Genomic DNA, 15,327 nt, shown 5'->3' with positions numbered 1-15,327 from the left:
AAGCCAATCACTAACCTGTCATTTAAAAAAAAATGAGAAAATAAATGAAAGTACCACCATCAAAGCCTAGAGGCTGGGTAGAATTCCGTGTCTGCCAAGGAGTAAAACTGCGTAACATTTTAAGTAGCATCATAAGCAAAGGATCTAATTGCCTCTGCCAAAAAGCTGGTCTAGCACCAATCAGATGTCAGCCATGCATTTGTCAAGGCAGCCGAAAGCCAGCCATGTCAGAAAATGCTTCCTGGTGGTTGGAAGGGAGGATGTGCATCTAAAATCAACATTTTTGTGGGGCCCAGCTTCTAATCTCCGAGGTCCAGTAGCCTGACAGCTTGAGAGATTCACATGACAGCTATTTCGTTCCCAAGTTCAAATGCAACAGTAGACAGTAAATTGTGCTACAGTCCCCCATCAACCATTCTAAAAGCCAATATTAAGGTTTTTCTTAGAGTTTCACTTCTTGGGTGCTTTTACTTTCTGAAGCCCCTTAAGATTCAGCACCAAGTCTTTGGGAGGACAGAAAGTGACAGGAGGGAGAAGGGAGGAATGAAAGAAGGAAGAGAAGGAAAGGAGAAGAGAACAAAGGAAGAAAAAAGCTAAGAGAACTTCAGTGACCCCACCAGGAGACAGATGGAGAGCAGATGGGAGCTGATCCCAGGTGAATATTATTCCAGGTACCTCTAAACAATGCCAGCATGGGACTCCCTGGAAACAAGGAGGCAGTAACTCAATACAGCAGGAATTCCTCCAGCTGGTAACTACAAGTCCTCCAAAACAGGTGATCACTTAAAATGGGACTTCATAGAGAAAAAAAAACATATTGAGGCAGGAAGCAACTCCAAATGGGTGTTCTGCCTTAAGTCACAGGAATGGCTGGAGCCTGCAAGAACCCTGAGCCTTTTTTTTTTTTTTTTTTTTTTTTTTTTTTTTGAGACGGAGTCTCACTCTGTTGCCAGGCTGGAGTGCAGTGGCATGATCTTGGGTCAACCTCTGACCCACTGGTTCAAGCTGTTCTCCTGCCTCAGCCTCCTGAGTAGCTGGGATTACAGGCATGCGCACCAAGCCCAGCTAATTTGTGTGTGTGTGTTTTTAGTAGAGATGGGTTTCACCATGTTGGCCAGGATGGTCTTGATTTCCTGACCTCGTGATCCACCCGCCTTGGCTTCCCAAAGTGCTGGGATTACAGGCATGAGCCACTGCACCTGGCTGAGCCTTTCTTTTATAAGAACACCTACCACTGGGCTTAGGGTTCACCCTAAATCCAGAATGATCTCATCTCGAGATCTGAACTTAATTGCATGTGCCAAGATCCTTTTCCTTTTCCTTTTTCTTTTTTGGCATGTAAATGAGTGTTCATTCTTTCAAATAAAAATATACATAGCAAAAGGATTATGACAGTCAAACAAGTTACCATATCCATCTCATCACATGGTTTATTTTTTTGTGATGACAGCACCTGAAATCTACTCTCTTAGCAAATTTCCAGTCCACAGGGTCGTAGTATTATCAAACAAGACCCTTTTTTCAAATCAGGTCACACTCACATGTTCCAGGGGCTGGGACTTAAACGTATCTTTTTGGAGGCAACTACTCAACTCACCACAGTTTCCAACAAACTAGAGAAGAAAATTAGTTATTTACTTAAATAAACATGGACTGTAAATGCTTTGTTGTATTTGATCATTGAAAGTCCCAAGACAGCAGGAATTCCTCCAGCTGGTACCTACAGATATTCCTGTCAGAGCTGGTGTCCTTAGACAAGTTACCAAGCCTGCTTGGTGCCCTTGTGTGTGAAACTGAGACAATCCCCCACCTGGTAGGTTGTTGTGCAAGTTGACAGTGATTCATTTAGAGTATCTGCCCCCAGCTAATGTGTGGTTGACAGGCCCTAGTTTTCAATGGCTTTGAGCAACATGTCCAACAGCCACTCTCCAGGAAACAGCGTTCAGTTATTTCTTGATTCAGCCATTAGTAGGATGTGTCTCAGGTATTTAGGGAAAAAAAGAGGCTAAAATAGCAGGCTTGCTAAAGGTAAATAATAATCAGACTTGTAGGAGAATTAAGGACTTGGCATCATGAGAAGAGCCTGTCATATTCAAGATGGTCATTTGTGACCATTACCCAGGAATCATCAACTAAAATACACCATCTCTCACTACCTGGGCACTCCCCAGGACACGAGCTGCATCTTATTTATCCTTGCATCCCCCATGCCTGGCACAGTGCCTGGCACCTGAGTCATGCCATATGAACTGACGGATGGATGATGACGTGAGCCAGAACGCTCAGGAAACTTCAGCTCTGATAATCAATAATCATGTAGATAACTACTGTTTATTGGAAGTCACAATACTAAGTGCTTTACATATACTGCATGGATTAAATAAGATAATTTATGTTACCATTTTGGCAGAGCTGCTGCTCCAGAAATGGGAGGGATCATCACCACTTATTTAATCCTCATTCCAACCCATAAAGGAGTCATTCTTATTCCCATGTTACAGCACGAACTGAGGCACAGGGAGGTGAAGTTCCCCAGCTAATACCTGGCAGAGCCAGGGTTTGTTAGCCTTCAAAGACCTGTGTCCTTTTCAGCTACATTGCACTGCTTCTGATTCACAGTATTAAGTCTTTGTTTTAAGGCATTCACACATCTATAGTCAGACTATAAACTGGAGGTATGGGGAGATGTATCTGTATATGCATGTACATACATATGCATATGTATACATATGTGCTATATATTTGTGTACACACATGCGCAACACCTCAATTGAAGAAATAAACTAGAGAGAACAATGACCTAAAAAATGGAGGGTCCCAGGGAGCATGGAGAATTCCCTTGTCCTGAATCGTACTGTGCAGGGGTAAAGCATCACATGTTACGCTCTGCCAAGCTCATGAAAGCAACACATACAATGTTTTATAAGCTCCAGAGCCTCATCCCAGGCTTATTACTTCCTGTTGAATAATCTTGTTTCTAAGCCAAACACCGTACAGTGAAGAAAAATGAACTGCACTTGACATTCACATACCAGTGCTTTGCTCTGCACCTAAATTCCCAAAGACAGAGAGCAGGAAACATGACTGGGGGCATTAAGAGCATCCCAGCCATGAACTTACAGGAGGAATGGATGCTGGGGAAGCTTTTGCGGCCCTCGGACACCAGATCAGGGTCACCTGTGCAGTGCATTTCCGAGTTCATCACTCCATCTGGAAAGCAGCGGTAAAAGAAATCGGGGCGAGGTCTACAAAAGACACCATGGACATTTTCAATATAAAATGTTGCCATCACAAATGACCCCAAGCTGACCCCCCCAAATCCCCACTGCCCCTAGCTCCTTCCTCAGCCCCCTTGGCCGTCAACACTGGAGCTCCCCACAGAATACTCTAGACACAGCCATTTGAGGAAAAGCTCAGGCTTTGGTGTCAGAAAAATCTGAGTTGGCGCTCCCACGTACCACTTACTCGCTTTATGACCTTGGGAAGGTCACTTGGTCTCCCCCAGTTTCAGTTTCCATGTCTGTAGAAGGGGGAAATCAATACTGACCCAAAGCTGAGGTCCTGAAGATAAAGTGACATGACTTACAGGAGGCACCTAAGCAGTGTCCTCTGGCCCAAGCTCCTTGTTTGACAGGTGTGAAAAGGAAGGCTTCATGCCACCCGTAGACTAAAAGTTACTTCCTGTCTTGATCTACCGCTCTATTGTTGGATATTGGCATGGATTGCTCAAATGCCAATCCATAGGTCTCATCCAGAAGAGAATGATAAATAAGTAATCCTATTTATCTACTGCTCTACTGTTTGATCTATTTCAGAAGCTGCCTTTGGGATCCAAGACTCCGGGCGCCTCATGTCCATATATCCCGAATTTGGGTGGCCACTTGCCCTTCCTGAAATGGCAGGCCTCACCTGGCCTTACTGAGAGATCTTAAATATTCAGCTCCATGATGCAGAAGACACAGTGCCCCAGATTGGCCTCTCTGGTCCAGGACATGGGAAAGAGACCTCTACACAGGGGTGGCCCTGGGCCTGAAGTTGAGCCTCCTGCAGCAATCACAGCTGAAGGAAGTCCTGAGTGCTTACTGGGCTTCAGACGCAGTGCTAAGGTCCACACACCCACTGTGCCATATAATCCTTAGGAGAACCCTGAGGCAGAGCCTGGGGCTGTCTGTATTTCACAGGTGCAAAAATGAAGGCTCTTTATTGCTCAAGGTCACACACATCCAGTAAATGGCAAAGACGAGCTCTGAACACCAGTGCCTGGATCTTTGTGCCAACATACTTCACCGCATGCTTTACTGCCTCACTCAAATGAGGGTCCTTACACAGGTAGGTGATCGCCTATCACCTCACATTCATACTCAACTAATATTCGCTGAGCACCTACCATGGGTGAAGCATAGCTAATGTTAGAAACACAGCGCCTGCTTTCTGAGCACTCCAAGTCACAGTCCTGATCACTGGTCCTTCAGTTCTGCAACTCAGGTAGGGCCTAAGCAGTCTACCAGAACAGCTGGGGTTCTGTCTCTCCAGTACTCAGCCAGCGTTTCTCCAAGTACGGATGTCCACCTAATGCACCAGAACCTCAGAGGGCCGAAGCCTGAGAGTGAGCACTGGTTAGGGCACTGTGGTAGCTCTAAGCACACAAAGTTAAGGGAATACAGCAGCAACAGGCCATGTACTGCCTGATTTTTATCTATTTCCTGCCCCCTCAGTCCCTGGTCTGCATCCAGTAGATAAAATAAATACTAATGTTCTGAGAGGGGATCTAGTGTGTCCCAGGCCAACAGCCAGCTAGAGTTAGTTAGGTCTTGTATTCAGATGTTTTGACTGCTCATGTCTGCAGAGACCAGCTCTTCACCAGAGCAGTCAGAAGAGAAGGAAAGATAAATGGAAAACAGAAATCATTTCTCAGGGGCAGTAAGAGAAATGTGCCATAAGCCCAGGCTCAGATGCCAATCCATATGTCTCATCCTGAAGAGAATGATAGGTAAGAAATCCTACTTATTTATTAGAGACCAAAACTGACAAGTGAGAGGGTGTCAGGGGAGGCCTTGGGCTGGCAGTGGAAGGAACTGGAAACACCAGCAGTGAGCTTTGTCCCCCAAGAAAGTATGGTCAGTGGGCATTTCCTTGCCAGTGATCTCCTGGCTATTTTAGCATTCTAAAATAGTGAGTTTGTAATTCAAAGGAAAGATCTGTGCAAAGGATGGAAAGCTCAGAAGGACGGTTTAAGGGAGAGCTAGATGAGCTCAAATCTGTCCCATCCAGTGTCTGCTGGCCCAGCTTCCTATACAGATGACCTTCATAGTCTAAGTCACCATTTCATTCTTCTTGGAACTTACCTTCCCACTATTAATTTAATAGTGTTTGTGCAGACTCCATTCAAAGCAAGAGCCAAGGACACCGCTACAAAACAAAACCAACAAACAGAAAAATAGCAAGCTGGCTCTCAAATCAAAATCATCATCATCATTATCATCATCATCACTGTTACATTATAATACTATTTAATGACCATAGAAATAGGCATGAATACTTTGAAAACAGAGATACGTTTGGGTTGCTAGAGCAAAATATAATTACGCCAGGACTTTGGAGAGTGACTCATAAAATTCTAGGCCCCTGTGTCATGAAATTTATCTCTCTGCCTTGACTGAAATTTTCACAATCACAGAGGAGCTCATCCATCATTTTCTGGCCTGATATGAACAGATTTAATACCACAGCATGTAGAATTTCTTTTACTGGTAGCAAGAAACATAACTTTTTTTATTTCCTCCTGGCAACCTTCTCAGACATAATTCTAATCAGAGCAGCTGCTGGAATCCTACTGCAGAAAAGGACGTTCCCACTCGGCAATTATCTCATTATTGACCCATCACCAGCCGACAGCTGTCCATTTGTTATCAAACAAATCACTGTTTCTGCGAAGGTGCAGAGTCCAAAAGCCTCACTGGCTTTGGAGAAGGTCTGCCCAGGCGGTGCTTTTTGCCATCTAAAACAGCAAGAACTTCTGGGATACATTATTTGACCATACAGAGCACAGGGACTTTCTCCAAACGGTTTGGGAAGACTTTGCCAGACGCAGCACAGATTGTCCCGAAGGCCGCAGGTAACATGAGTCACAGAGCTTTCACTGCAAAGATCTTGCACCTCTCTCCTGTGGTTTACTGAGAGTGCATAAAAGGCAGAGTCATCACCATCAATGTGATAGAAGGTCAAATGCCTCACAGAAGCAATAAAAACCTATTGATGCCCTATTCCACTGCTTTGTTGAATAATAAAGCATGTGAGCTACCATTTCCCTTTGGCAAATATTAACTGTTCAATACTAGCTGAGATTTATATAAGAATTTAGCAGTGAATGGGGGCATTTTCGGGAAGGAGCTGCCTAGGGCAATTCACGGCCCATCGAGAGAGACAAATATGTTGTTCTATGAGCAGAAAGTATTGTGGAATGGCCAATACCACTAAGAGCACGAGCCACAGAGATGGGAACACAACCCACCTGTTTTTAGTAAGTCATCTGAAGCAGAGAGAATGGGAGGGACACATTCAAATGAACATCTTTGTCAAAGGGAAACAAATCACCTACGTGTGAGATGGGGGCAACTGGCCATATCCGAGTGTGGCAGAAAGGAGGGACAGGCCACAGTCTTGGAGGGCAGAGCGTGAATCAGCAGCACAGCACTGCCATTAAAACACGGAGCATGAAATGGGCGTGCAGAAATTGGAACTGAATATGAGGGAACTTGGAAAGATCCACTGACTGCATTCTGAACACATAGACCCTTCCTTCCTCAAATGCCAGCTCCCCTTCTCTCTGGCAAGCTCAGAGCACTGTGGAGAGGCCTCTCTCCAAGAGGGGAGAAAAAATTCCCTAGAATATCTTTGCCATATTCTCTCCACAAACCCTGATAATTAACAGGTTGTGAGATTGCCGGGAAATTACTGTGGTCTTTTCTCTGTTAGGGCTGGCCTGCCAGGCTCACTGCTGTGTTTTCCCAGTGGGGCTGGACTCATTCTCATCCTGGTCCTAGCATGGCCTCTCTGGGAACAAGCAACCCTGGCCAATTCCCTATCACCCCACGTAGACCTTGGTGAACTTCATACACAGCCACATGGATCACTTCCCCAGCCTCTGAGCCTGGTGGGCTTATCACAGCACAGAGCCGTTCTTTAAAAAGTCTGAAGTAGCTAAGCTGGAAAATGTATGGATGTGTTATAACCACCAACAATTGGCAACTTTCCTGTCTGATCCAAACACCTGAAGGAAACAGAAAGGTAGGAAGCTGGTGATGATATTTAACACAGTTATTTCAGCATTATAGCAGGAACCTAAACTGTTTAATATTTTTATCGGAATAGCACAACCCTCTGGGGATCAATGCAGGAGCCCCTCACTGATACCAGAGAGAAAGCTGTGCTGGGATCAGACCCATGAAAGGCTGGACAAAAAGAAAAATAAATGGCCCCCATCAGGAATGCTTGTTCATTAACAATAACCCAGTGGGTCTGGTTCATAAAGGCTGTTCTGTTTTTACAGCATCCCACAGCACTGTGGGTTTGAGAGAAGAGTCAAAAAGACAAACCATACTGTGTCTGATAAAAAATTTCAAAGCAACGTGTCCCGTGAGTTGGCTTGTAAGCAGCCTGTACTTAGGACACTACTGGTTATAAGCATTCCAGGGGATTAGAGGGCTTTTGTTGTTCCTTTCATTGCTGTAGGAAATCAGTACTATTGTGCTTTTATAACAGGGTTCCTAGAGTATACAGACCTGACTGTTTTGCAGCCTGAATTCCTAAAAGCCCAGAGCTGCATGGGGCAAACCTCACTCCTCTCAACCAATGCCAGATGCACAAACATGGCCACTGTTTACCTGGAGATGAGGGCAGCACTTGGGATCCAGGTTTGGAAGCCTGGGTTAAAGTCTGCTGAAGACATCTGAGTAAAGAAGAGCACTGAGAACTAAACCTCCTGGTTGATAAGAGTCCTGAATTCCAGACAACACTGGAAAATCTATACCCACTTTTCTGTCCTTGGCTTTTAAAGATCACCCACCTCCACCCCCTACTTCCAAGGCTTCCTAAAAGTAGCAATTAAAAAAAAAAAATCTCTACACACAATGGGAGGCTGTTCATCATTTTTATAGGGCAGGCTGTCATTTATTTAGGCAAACAGAACATCCAATAATTCCACCTTCTCCTGTTAACATATAGCAGACAGAGTATGATGTTCAGTTTTGAAATGTCAACCCAAGGGAGATTTCGCTCAGAATGAAAAGTCTGGAGAAGGCAACTGTGAGCTACTCACTGCTGTGACAGCAGCCCCACTCTAAAAGCTGGCCATCAGTGAGAACCACAACCACGAAAGACAGTTCTTACCCACAGTCACTTATCTTGAGACTCCATGCCAAGGGAGCCACTAGAATAAAGCATGAACTAAAGGGATTTCCAAGTGAACTGAGAGCGCTCCCAACAGTACTTTTTGGAGACTATGGTGACATCCATCCAAACACTGCCTGGCCACTCAAGCCATGTGTGAAGGGACACCTACCTGTGTCCTTGGAGAATGTGACCTTTTCCCACCTCAGCTGAGGAGACTGAAACCTGTGACCAAAAGGCCAAGTCATACAAGGGCAGCCTGTGGTACACACCTGACCAGAGGGAGGGCATCAACAGGTTGACCAGGGACTCACGGCTTTTGTGGCCATGCTGGATAAATGAGCTGACTCTGTCTAGGAAGTACAGAGACTCTGTCTACGAAGTCTGGACCAACAAACACAGTGAAACTTGGTGGGTGGGCATTGAAGTTGAACAGGCAGACAGATTGGGGGCAGAAGCCACCACCACTGCAAGCCCAAGCCTCACATACACCAGAGACATGGGGCAGCAGAAACAAAATTGAGGCAGAGGAATCAGGCTGGGAGTGTCAGGAGAAGAGGGAAGGCATACTGCAGTGGTCATGAGCCAAGAGGGAGGTCTCCCCCTCCTGACGGCCCAGTTCCCCATTCCAGTCCCTGTGAGGTGCCTCTGAACTTTTCCCCCTTTTTCTTGGATGTATCAGAGCCCTGTAATTAAACCCCTAATTTATTTGAGCTAATTTGAGAGGGATTCTGTTCCTTTCATCTAGATAGGGTCTAACAGAAGCCCAGTTATATAGGAAGCATTCTCTGTGCTACGTTAGGGCAGGAGCTGCTTGTTGTCCCACACTCCCCAGATGCAGCTCTCACACTCACTCCCTTACCATGAAAAAGGGAGGACTATGTTTTGCTACATTTTCATTTCCTCAAAGCCCAATAATTAACAAACACACCCTTAAGTGAAGGCTCTCATTTTCCAGACTTACTGTGCCATTGAATGGTAAGTCCATATAACACACCAAAAACAAAATTTAGGCTGAGGATTTGGGTAACTTTTAGGTGACTGTCAAAAAAAGAAAAAATCAACCTGATTTGGTTTTTCTCATGGTCAAAAAGCTGAAAACTTGGCTACAGGTTAGTTTATTTTGTTTGCTAAACAAGCCAAGTAGTTTTGGCTATCTCTTGGTGCTGTCATTTACTCAGGATGTGATTAACATGAAGACCAGAAAAACACATTTAATCCTGAAATGTCAAACTCTTGTCCCCTGCAGACATGGCTTAGCTTGGGAAGAATTTATAACAATGATGTTATAATCAATGACAAAGATCATAACACTCTTCACATAATAGTGAACATTTAACTACCAAAATGTCTTCAAACTTAAGATGAGTTATAGAGTTTGTTTGTAATATCTATTTTATTTTACACCCGCACTTGCCCATGATTGCCTCTAGCCAACAGTGTTTGGTCGAGGAGTCTGTTGTTGATTTCTGAATTGCCCATAATGTGGGTCTATTAGCCAAAAATGTGAGACTGGACAGTCGGAGGTAACAAAGTTTTAGATTTACTTTGCCTACTGCCAAGAGCTGCCCAGAGTGTGCACTTGAGCAGCACAGCTCTCTGGTGTGTAGGGGGTGTTATGAGCATTCAGCACAACGGACAGCGACAGCGGGCGGCCTCTGACCATCCTCCATTTAGGACTGCACACTGGCTCTTATTTGGGCTTACAGTTTATCTTTATTTTATGTTGTTCCTCCCCAGCTTAATTTGACCAAAAGAAAAAATCAGCTGGATGCAACTGAGATTTCTTAAATGCGATCATCTAATTAAGGCCAGCCCCATTCCCTAAAGCAGGAACTGTGAATACTCTACCTAAGAAGGCTTCCTTAATTTCAGTCTTGTCTGTTCGCCGGATAATTTTCACCACACAAATAACAGCCAGGGGTGTGAGGAAAGAAATTGCCTGGAAGAAATAACAAACAATCCCTTATGAGGACATCAGTTTGCTATCAGAAGGGCTGATTGATAATTAGTTCCCGTTAGCTTCATTTAGACTCCCTGGTTGAATAATCTTACTGAACTCCTGACCTCAAACAAAAAAAAAAAGGATGATGTATGTCTGTGCTTAAAAACCACACAGACTTTAAAAATGGAAGATCTGATTGTAGGTTATAATTGATTTGTAATTGCTGAGAGCCATGTTTAAAGCAGTGACTTTTTAAATGGAAAAAAAAACAGTCTATAATTACAATGAATCATGTTTGCCAGTAATTCCCCTCATGCTCTCCTCTGTGGAAGGGTGAAGAACCCTTGGCCTCCCACTCCCATCTCTCTGGAAACATGAGTGCATTTGGGACTCACTTAGAGTCAATCAATTCATTCCTTTTTGGTGTTCTTTTGTTGAATATTTATCTCTTCTGCAAAGCAGAGTTTAGTCTGTTTGCATAAAGACTCTCCTCTTCCCTTCCTCTATCCCCTTTCCTCCACATAGATGCTCAACTCAGACTTAATGAGTTAAACTGGTGGGATTCAGATGCAACCAACACTCATTACAAAACCTACTGTGAAGTGGAAACCATGGTAGTTACCATCAAGTCCAGGAGACTCTTACATCCTTATGATAGCTCTGTGACTGCCTCCTCCAGGCTTGAGGACCAGGTGATGTGCCTGGGAACACACAACTGGAGAGAGGCGAGGCCAGGATTTGGGGACAATGTTTCCCTTCCCATATTGAGTCTTTATTCCAGCTTTCTATAATTAGTAAATTGTTTTTCAACATTCCACCGACCATATAAAAGGTATTTATGTTACTTCCTTATGACTATAATATCTCAGGATAACAACATCAGAAGAGACTGAACATCTTACAAATCCAGAATTGGCCTACCAGTCAGTCGTGGGAGGGCTGGGATGTAACTGTTGACCAATAGTGTTCATAATTCTGGAAATCTCCCTCTCCACTCTAGCAAGCCGTCACTTTTTGGAGAGGTGCTTCCTGATGGGACTAAGGCATGGCTGGAAGATGCTCTTCTTTTTTAAATTTATTTTTTATTTTTTGAGATGGAGTCTCACTCTGTCACCAGGCTGGAGTGCAGTGGTATGATCTCTGCTCACTGCAACCTCCACCTCCCGGGTTCAAGCAATTCTCCTGCCTAAGCCTCCTGAGTAGCTGGGACTACAGGTGTGCACCACCATGCCCAGCTCATTTTTATATTTTTAGCAGAGACGGGATTTCACTATGTTGGCCAGGAGCTCTTCTTTTGTAAAAACAGAATTCACCCAAATGAATGCAGGCTTTTAAAATTATTTGAGATGCTCCACACCCTTACTACAATCAGACAGCTAGAGCTCAAATCATCTTGGGGACTCCCCTTTGGGAACTGTCTTCAGACGTCACTTGTATGAGACATGGAAAAAGCCCTCTCCTTACCTGTCACCATTTATTTCTGACCAGAAGTAGTAGTAACCAGTTTGACGATACAGCTGTGGCCCTGAATGATTTAGACTGTTTAAAAGTCAAATAAGCAAGTCTTGCCACCATGGAGGGTATTCAGGTGCTAAAAGGCAGATGTACGACAGGAGATTCAGAACCGCTACAGAGAAAGCAGAGGATTCCCTTGGGGGCTATTCAGAAGGGCAACACTCATGAGTTAAGAGGTCCAGTAAGTCTGTGAAAGTTGCCATAAGTTATTGGGCAGCTCTCACACCTAAATAACTACATGGCTTGTTAAAGTACTGATTTCCTCAAACATGCTTATATAGCAGGTCTAGAAATGCATATTTTTAACAGTATCTCAAATGGTACTGATGCTGATGATTGAGAATTATGCCTTAGACTTTTGACTCACGCATTTAGTGCTTAAAGAACAAGAACTGAAGCACCACTTACTAAAGTCCAATGTTATGGTCAAGGCCAAAGAAGCCCTTGTTTCTCCAAATCCAAACATGAAGCCCACCAGCTTACCTTTCTGTTTTCTGTCCCTTCAAGCACTGCATACAGACCAGGCAATGTGCTCCCAAATAGGAGAAGGCAACTCACCAAATAGGGGATGGCCCAGTAATGACCACCAGTTCAGTGTTTATATAGGAGAACAACATGGTTCTGAAGGAAATATTTCAAGACAATCCCAGCTGGTATAATCTAAGGTTAGGCAATAATGAAACCCCAGAAAAAAATTTGAGTTGGGATGACTTTCCCAATGAGGTTTCCAAAGGAAATTCCAGAGCAGAAACTCACTGCCCACACAGGAGATGTAGGTGCCAGGTGGGAGGCGCTCAGGATCAAAGTCAAGTGTGCAGGCTGAAGAATTCGTTAGAGCTGCTCAATGACTCCAAGCTAGTGGCCTGATGGTTCAGCGGTCTCCTTTAGAACTGTTGCCTGCCTCAACTTGCCTCTTCCTAATTGGACCCTCACCTCTACTTCCCCCAACAAGGCTGGACTTAATTTAACTCATGCTACAACTTCCCTAGGTAGATGTATTTTGGTGTCTAGAACCACTATCAACTGCTCTTGAGCCAAGGCTAAGCACCCAGGAGGGCCCAAGGCTCCCCACCTCAAGGGCTTCCCAGGCGAGGAAATGCAGCCTTCAAAGTGCCGTGTGGCTGCAGCCAGAGTGGCTTCAGCAGAGGTGTCTGTGTGATTGCAAGACATGGCTTGTTTCCTTCTCTCATCCTAACAGCAGTGGGCCCTGGTGTCTCCTTTCTTCTTCTGGAAACGTATCAGCCATATCCTTGGGTAGCACGGTCCATGAATCAGGATGGATAGAGACATAGTTACATGCATCATTCACCCCCTTGTATACAAACATTTTTTAACTGAAAGTTGGAATTAAGAGGTGACCTTCAGAAGCCAACACATTGGGAAAACAACTTCCTCCTGGGGCAAAACACCTGTGAACTGAGTGAAGGAGGAATGAAGAGAGTAAGCACCCCACCACCTCACTTTCACTCAGCAAAGCAGATTGAATTGAAGCCAGTGCATATGCATTCCACTCTTCGGACAAAGGCCATTGGTAGCTGCGGTTCTGCTGCCTGGGCCAGGGGAGCAGATGACAATGGACAGAGGGACATAAGGTGGGGATGTTCCCTTGTACCTCCACACATGGGCAGAGATGAGGGGAAAACATGAGCAAGCAAAATCTCACTTGGTATTGTTTTATCTTCCGTTAATGTTTCCATGTCTAATTTTAAAAGAATCAAATCCAAGGAAATCCTAGGATGAGCCCAGGGTAGGAAGATGGGGAGTGGTCAGTGCTTATTAAATGAGACCTGAGAGAAAACAAAGAATTCCAGACAAACACTGCTGCAGAATTCAGAGAACATATTGAATCCTTCTTGGACTTGAGTTCTGCTCACTTGTTATGAGTATGGGGCTGCTGAATGTACATACCTAGGTTAGAATGACAAAGGCTAATGTGTACTGAGAACTTACTAAGGACTATGGTCTATTCTAGATACCCCATGCAAATTGACTCATTCAATTCTCAAGCAATCCTAGGTGGAAAAGGCTCCTTACTTAACGCATAGGAAACTAAAGCACAGAGAGGTTCAGCAACCTGCTGGAAGTCACACAACTAATCAAGTGGTAAAATGAGGATTTGCACCCAGGTCACCTAAATTAAGTTCTACACTTTTAGCCACAATGTTACAGCAGTTCCTACCCTAGAAAGTAAACATTAAATAAAATACAGTGCATGCTTTTTTCCAAGTTAAAAAAGAAATGTAAGGCGGCTTGTTTCCAGGTCCAGGTCATAGATAAGTCAAAGAAATTTCAGTGACAGCTGTCACAGCTTAAGCACCTACTATGTGTTAAGGACTTACCTCACACTTTCCAATCTTCTAACTACTCTGTTGTGGAAAATATTATTCCCATTGTACAAATAACCAAACTAAAAATCATAGAGATCAATAAACACACAAATGCACACAGCTAGTGGGAACAAGACTCCCATACTGGGTTGCCATGCTCCTGGGTTGGAGTCTTGAATCTCGGTGATTCCCTTAGCCCAAAAGCTTTATTTTACAGATGGTGAAAATCAGGCTGACAGAGATTATATATTGAACACCACCTTTAAAGTTACTAATTGTACTGCACAGTGCCCACACAAAGAGATAGCATATGTATCATTAAGCAGGATCTGGGATGTGGCTAGTTTTGTATGTAGCTTGTTCCACAGGTTGGGAAGCCAGAGCTCTGTATTAAAAAAAAAAAAAAAAACAAAAAAAAAACAAAAAAAAAACATGTGTGTGGAATGGTCTCAGATTAAGGAGAGGTGGGTTCAAGCCCTAGCTCTGACACTTATCCATTCTTTGTCCTTGAGCAAGTCACTTAACCTCATTAATTCTCAGTTTCCTTATCTATAAAATGGGTATGATGATAATAATATCCATGACAGGTATTATTCACAGAATTTCAATTCACTAACAGTTATGGAATGCTGATTAGGTACCATGCACTAAGTAAAGTGCCATAGGTCTGTCACCCCCATTTGATGCTCTCTACAGCTTGATGAGACATGTTCTTAAAGATGCCTTTCACAGATAAAGAAAGTAAAGTGCTAGGAGGGGAGTTGATCTTCCACATTTGCATAGCTAGTGAGTGGCAAGCTGGGAGTTGACCCGTAGTAGGCCACTATGGAGCCCATACCAACTGCCCACCAACAGGGTCCAACAGAGAGCTACCATCCAGCAAATGCTGGTTGTTGACTAGTATTTCATTATTTTCTGGAAAAGACTGTTAAAAGGGTATCAGGATCTTGTCACCAGACATATAGGATTGAAGGATTTTCAGTTCAAGCCTACCTGCACCCTGAGATCTGAGTAGTGTGCACCTTTGAGTAAAGGAAGGAAGCTAGGGAGAGAAAAGGGAGCCTAATTCTCCCAGGCACCCTGACCATACCCTAAATGACCAACTAGGGTATGGAGCATCCACCCATGAATCAACACAGGAAGGGGCGCCAA

General features: G+C 44.1%; 1 protein-coding gene across 4 annotated transcripts in view; it reads right to left on the bottom strand.

Moving 5' to 3' along the window:
- The window catches only part of PLPP4 (phospholipid phosphatase 4), a 136,052-nt gene that overhangs the window by 65,673 nt on the left and 55,052 nt on the right, over positions 1 to 15,327 (bottom strand). For 2 of the 4 annotated variants that reach the window (XM_007964268.3, XM_038009616.2), the window contains exons 3-5: positions 10,240 to 10,330; positions 5,346 to 5,409; positions 3,121 to 3,245 (exon numbers count right to left, since the gene is read on the bottom strand). The exons of the other annotated variants lie outside the window; for them this stretch is intronic. In XM_007964268.3, the coding sequence (XP_007962459.2) occupies positions 3,121 to 3,245; positions 5,346 to 5,409; positions 10,240 to 10,330 (280 nt within the window). The remainder of the gene's footprint in view (positions 1 to 3,120; positions 3,246 to 5,345; positions 5,410 to 10,239; positions 10,331 to 15,327) is intronic. 4 annotated transcript variants of the gene reach the window in all.

This window comes from Chlorocebus sabaeus, chromosome 9 (genome assembly GCF_047675955.1).
Source record: "Chlorocebus sabaeus isolate Y175 chromosome 9, mChlSab1.0.hap1, whole genome shotgun sequence".
In the NCBI taxonomy this organism is placed as follows: Eukaryota; Metazoa; Chordata; class Mammalia; order Primates; family Cercopithecidae; genus Chlorocebus; species Chlorocebus sabaeus.
Note: the sequence above shows the minus strand (reverse complement) of the source record. Positions and strands in the feature narration are given on the sequence as shown.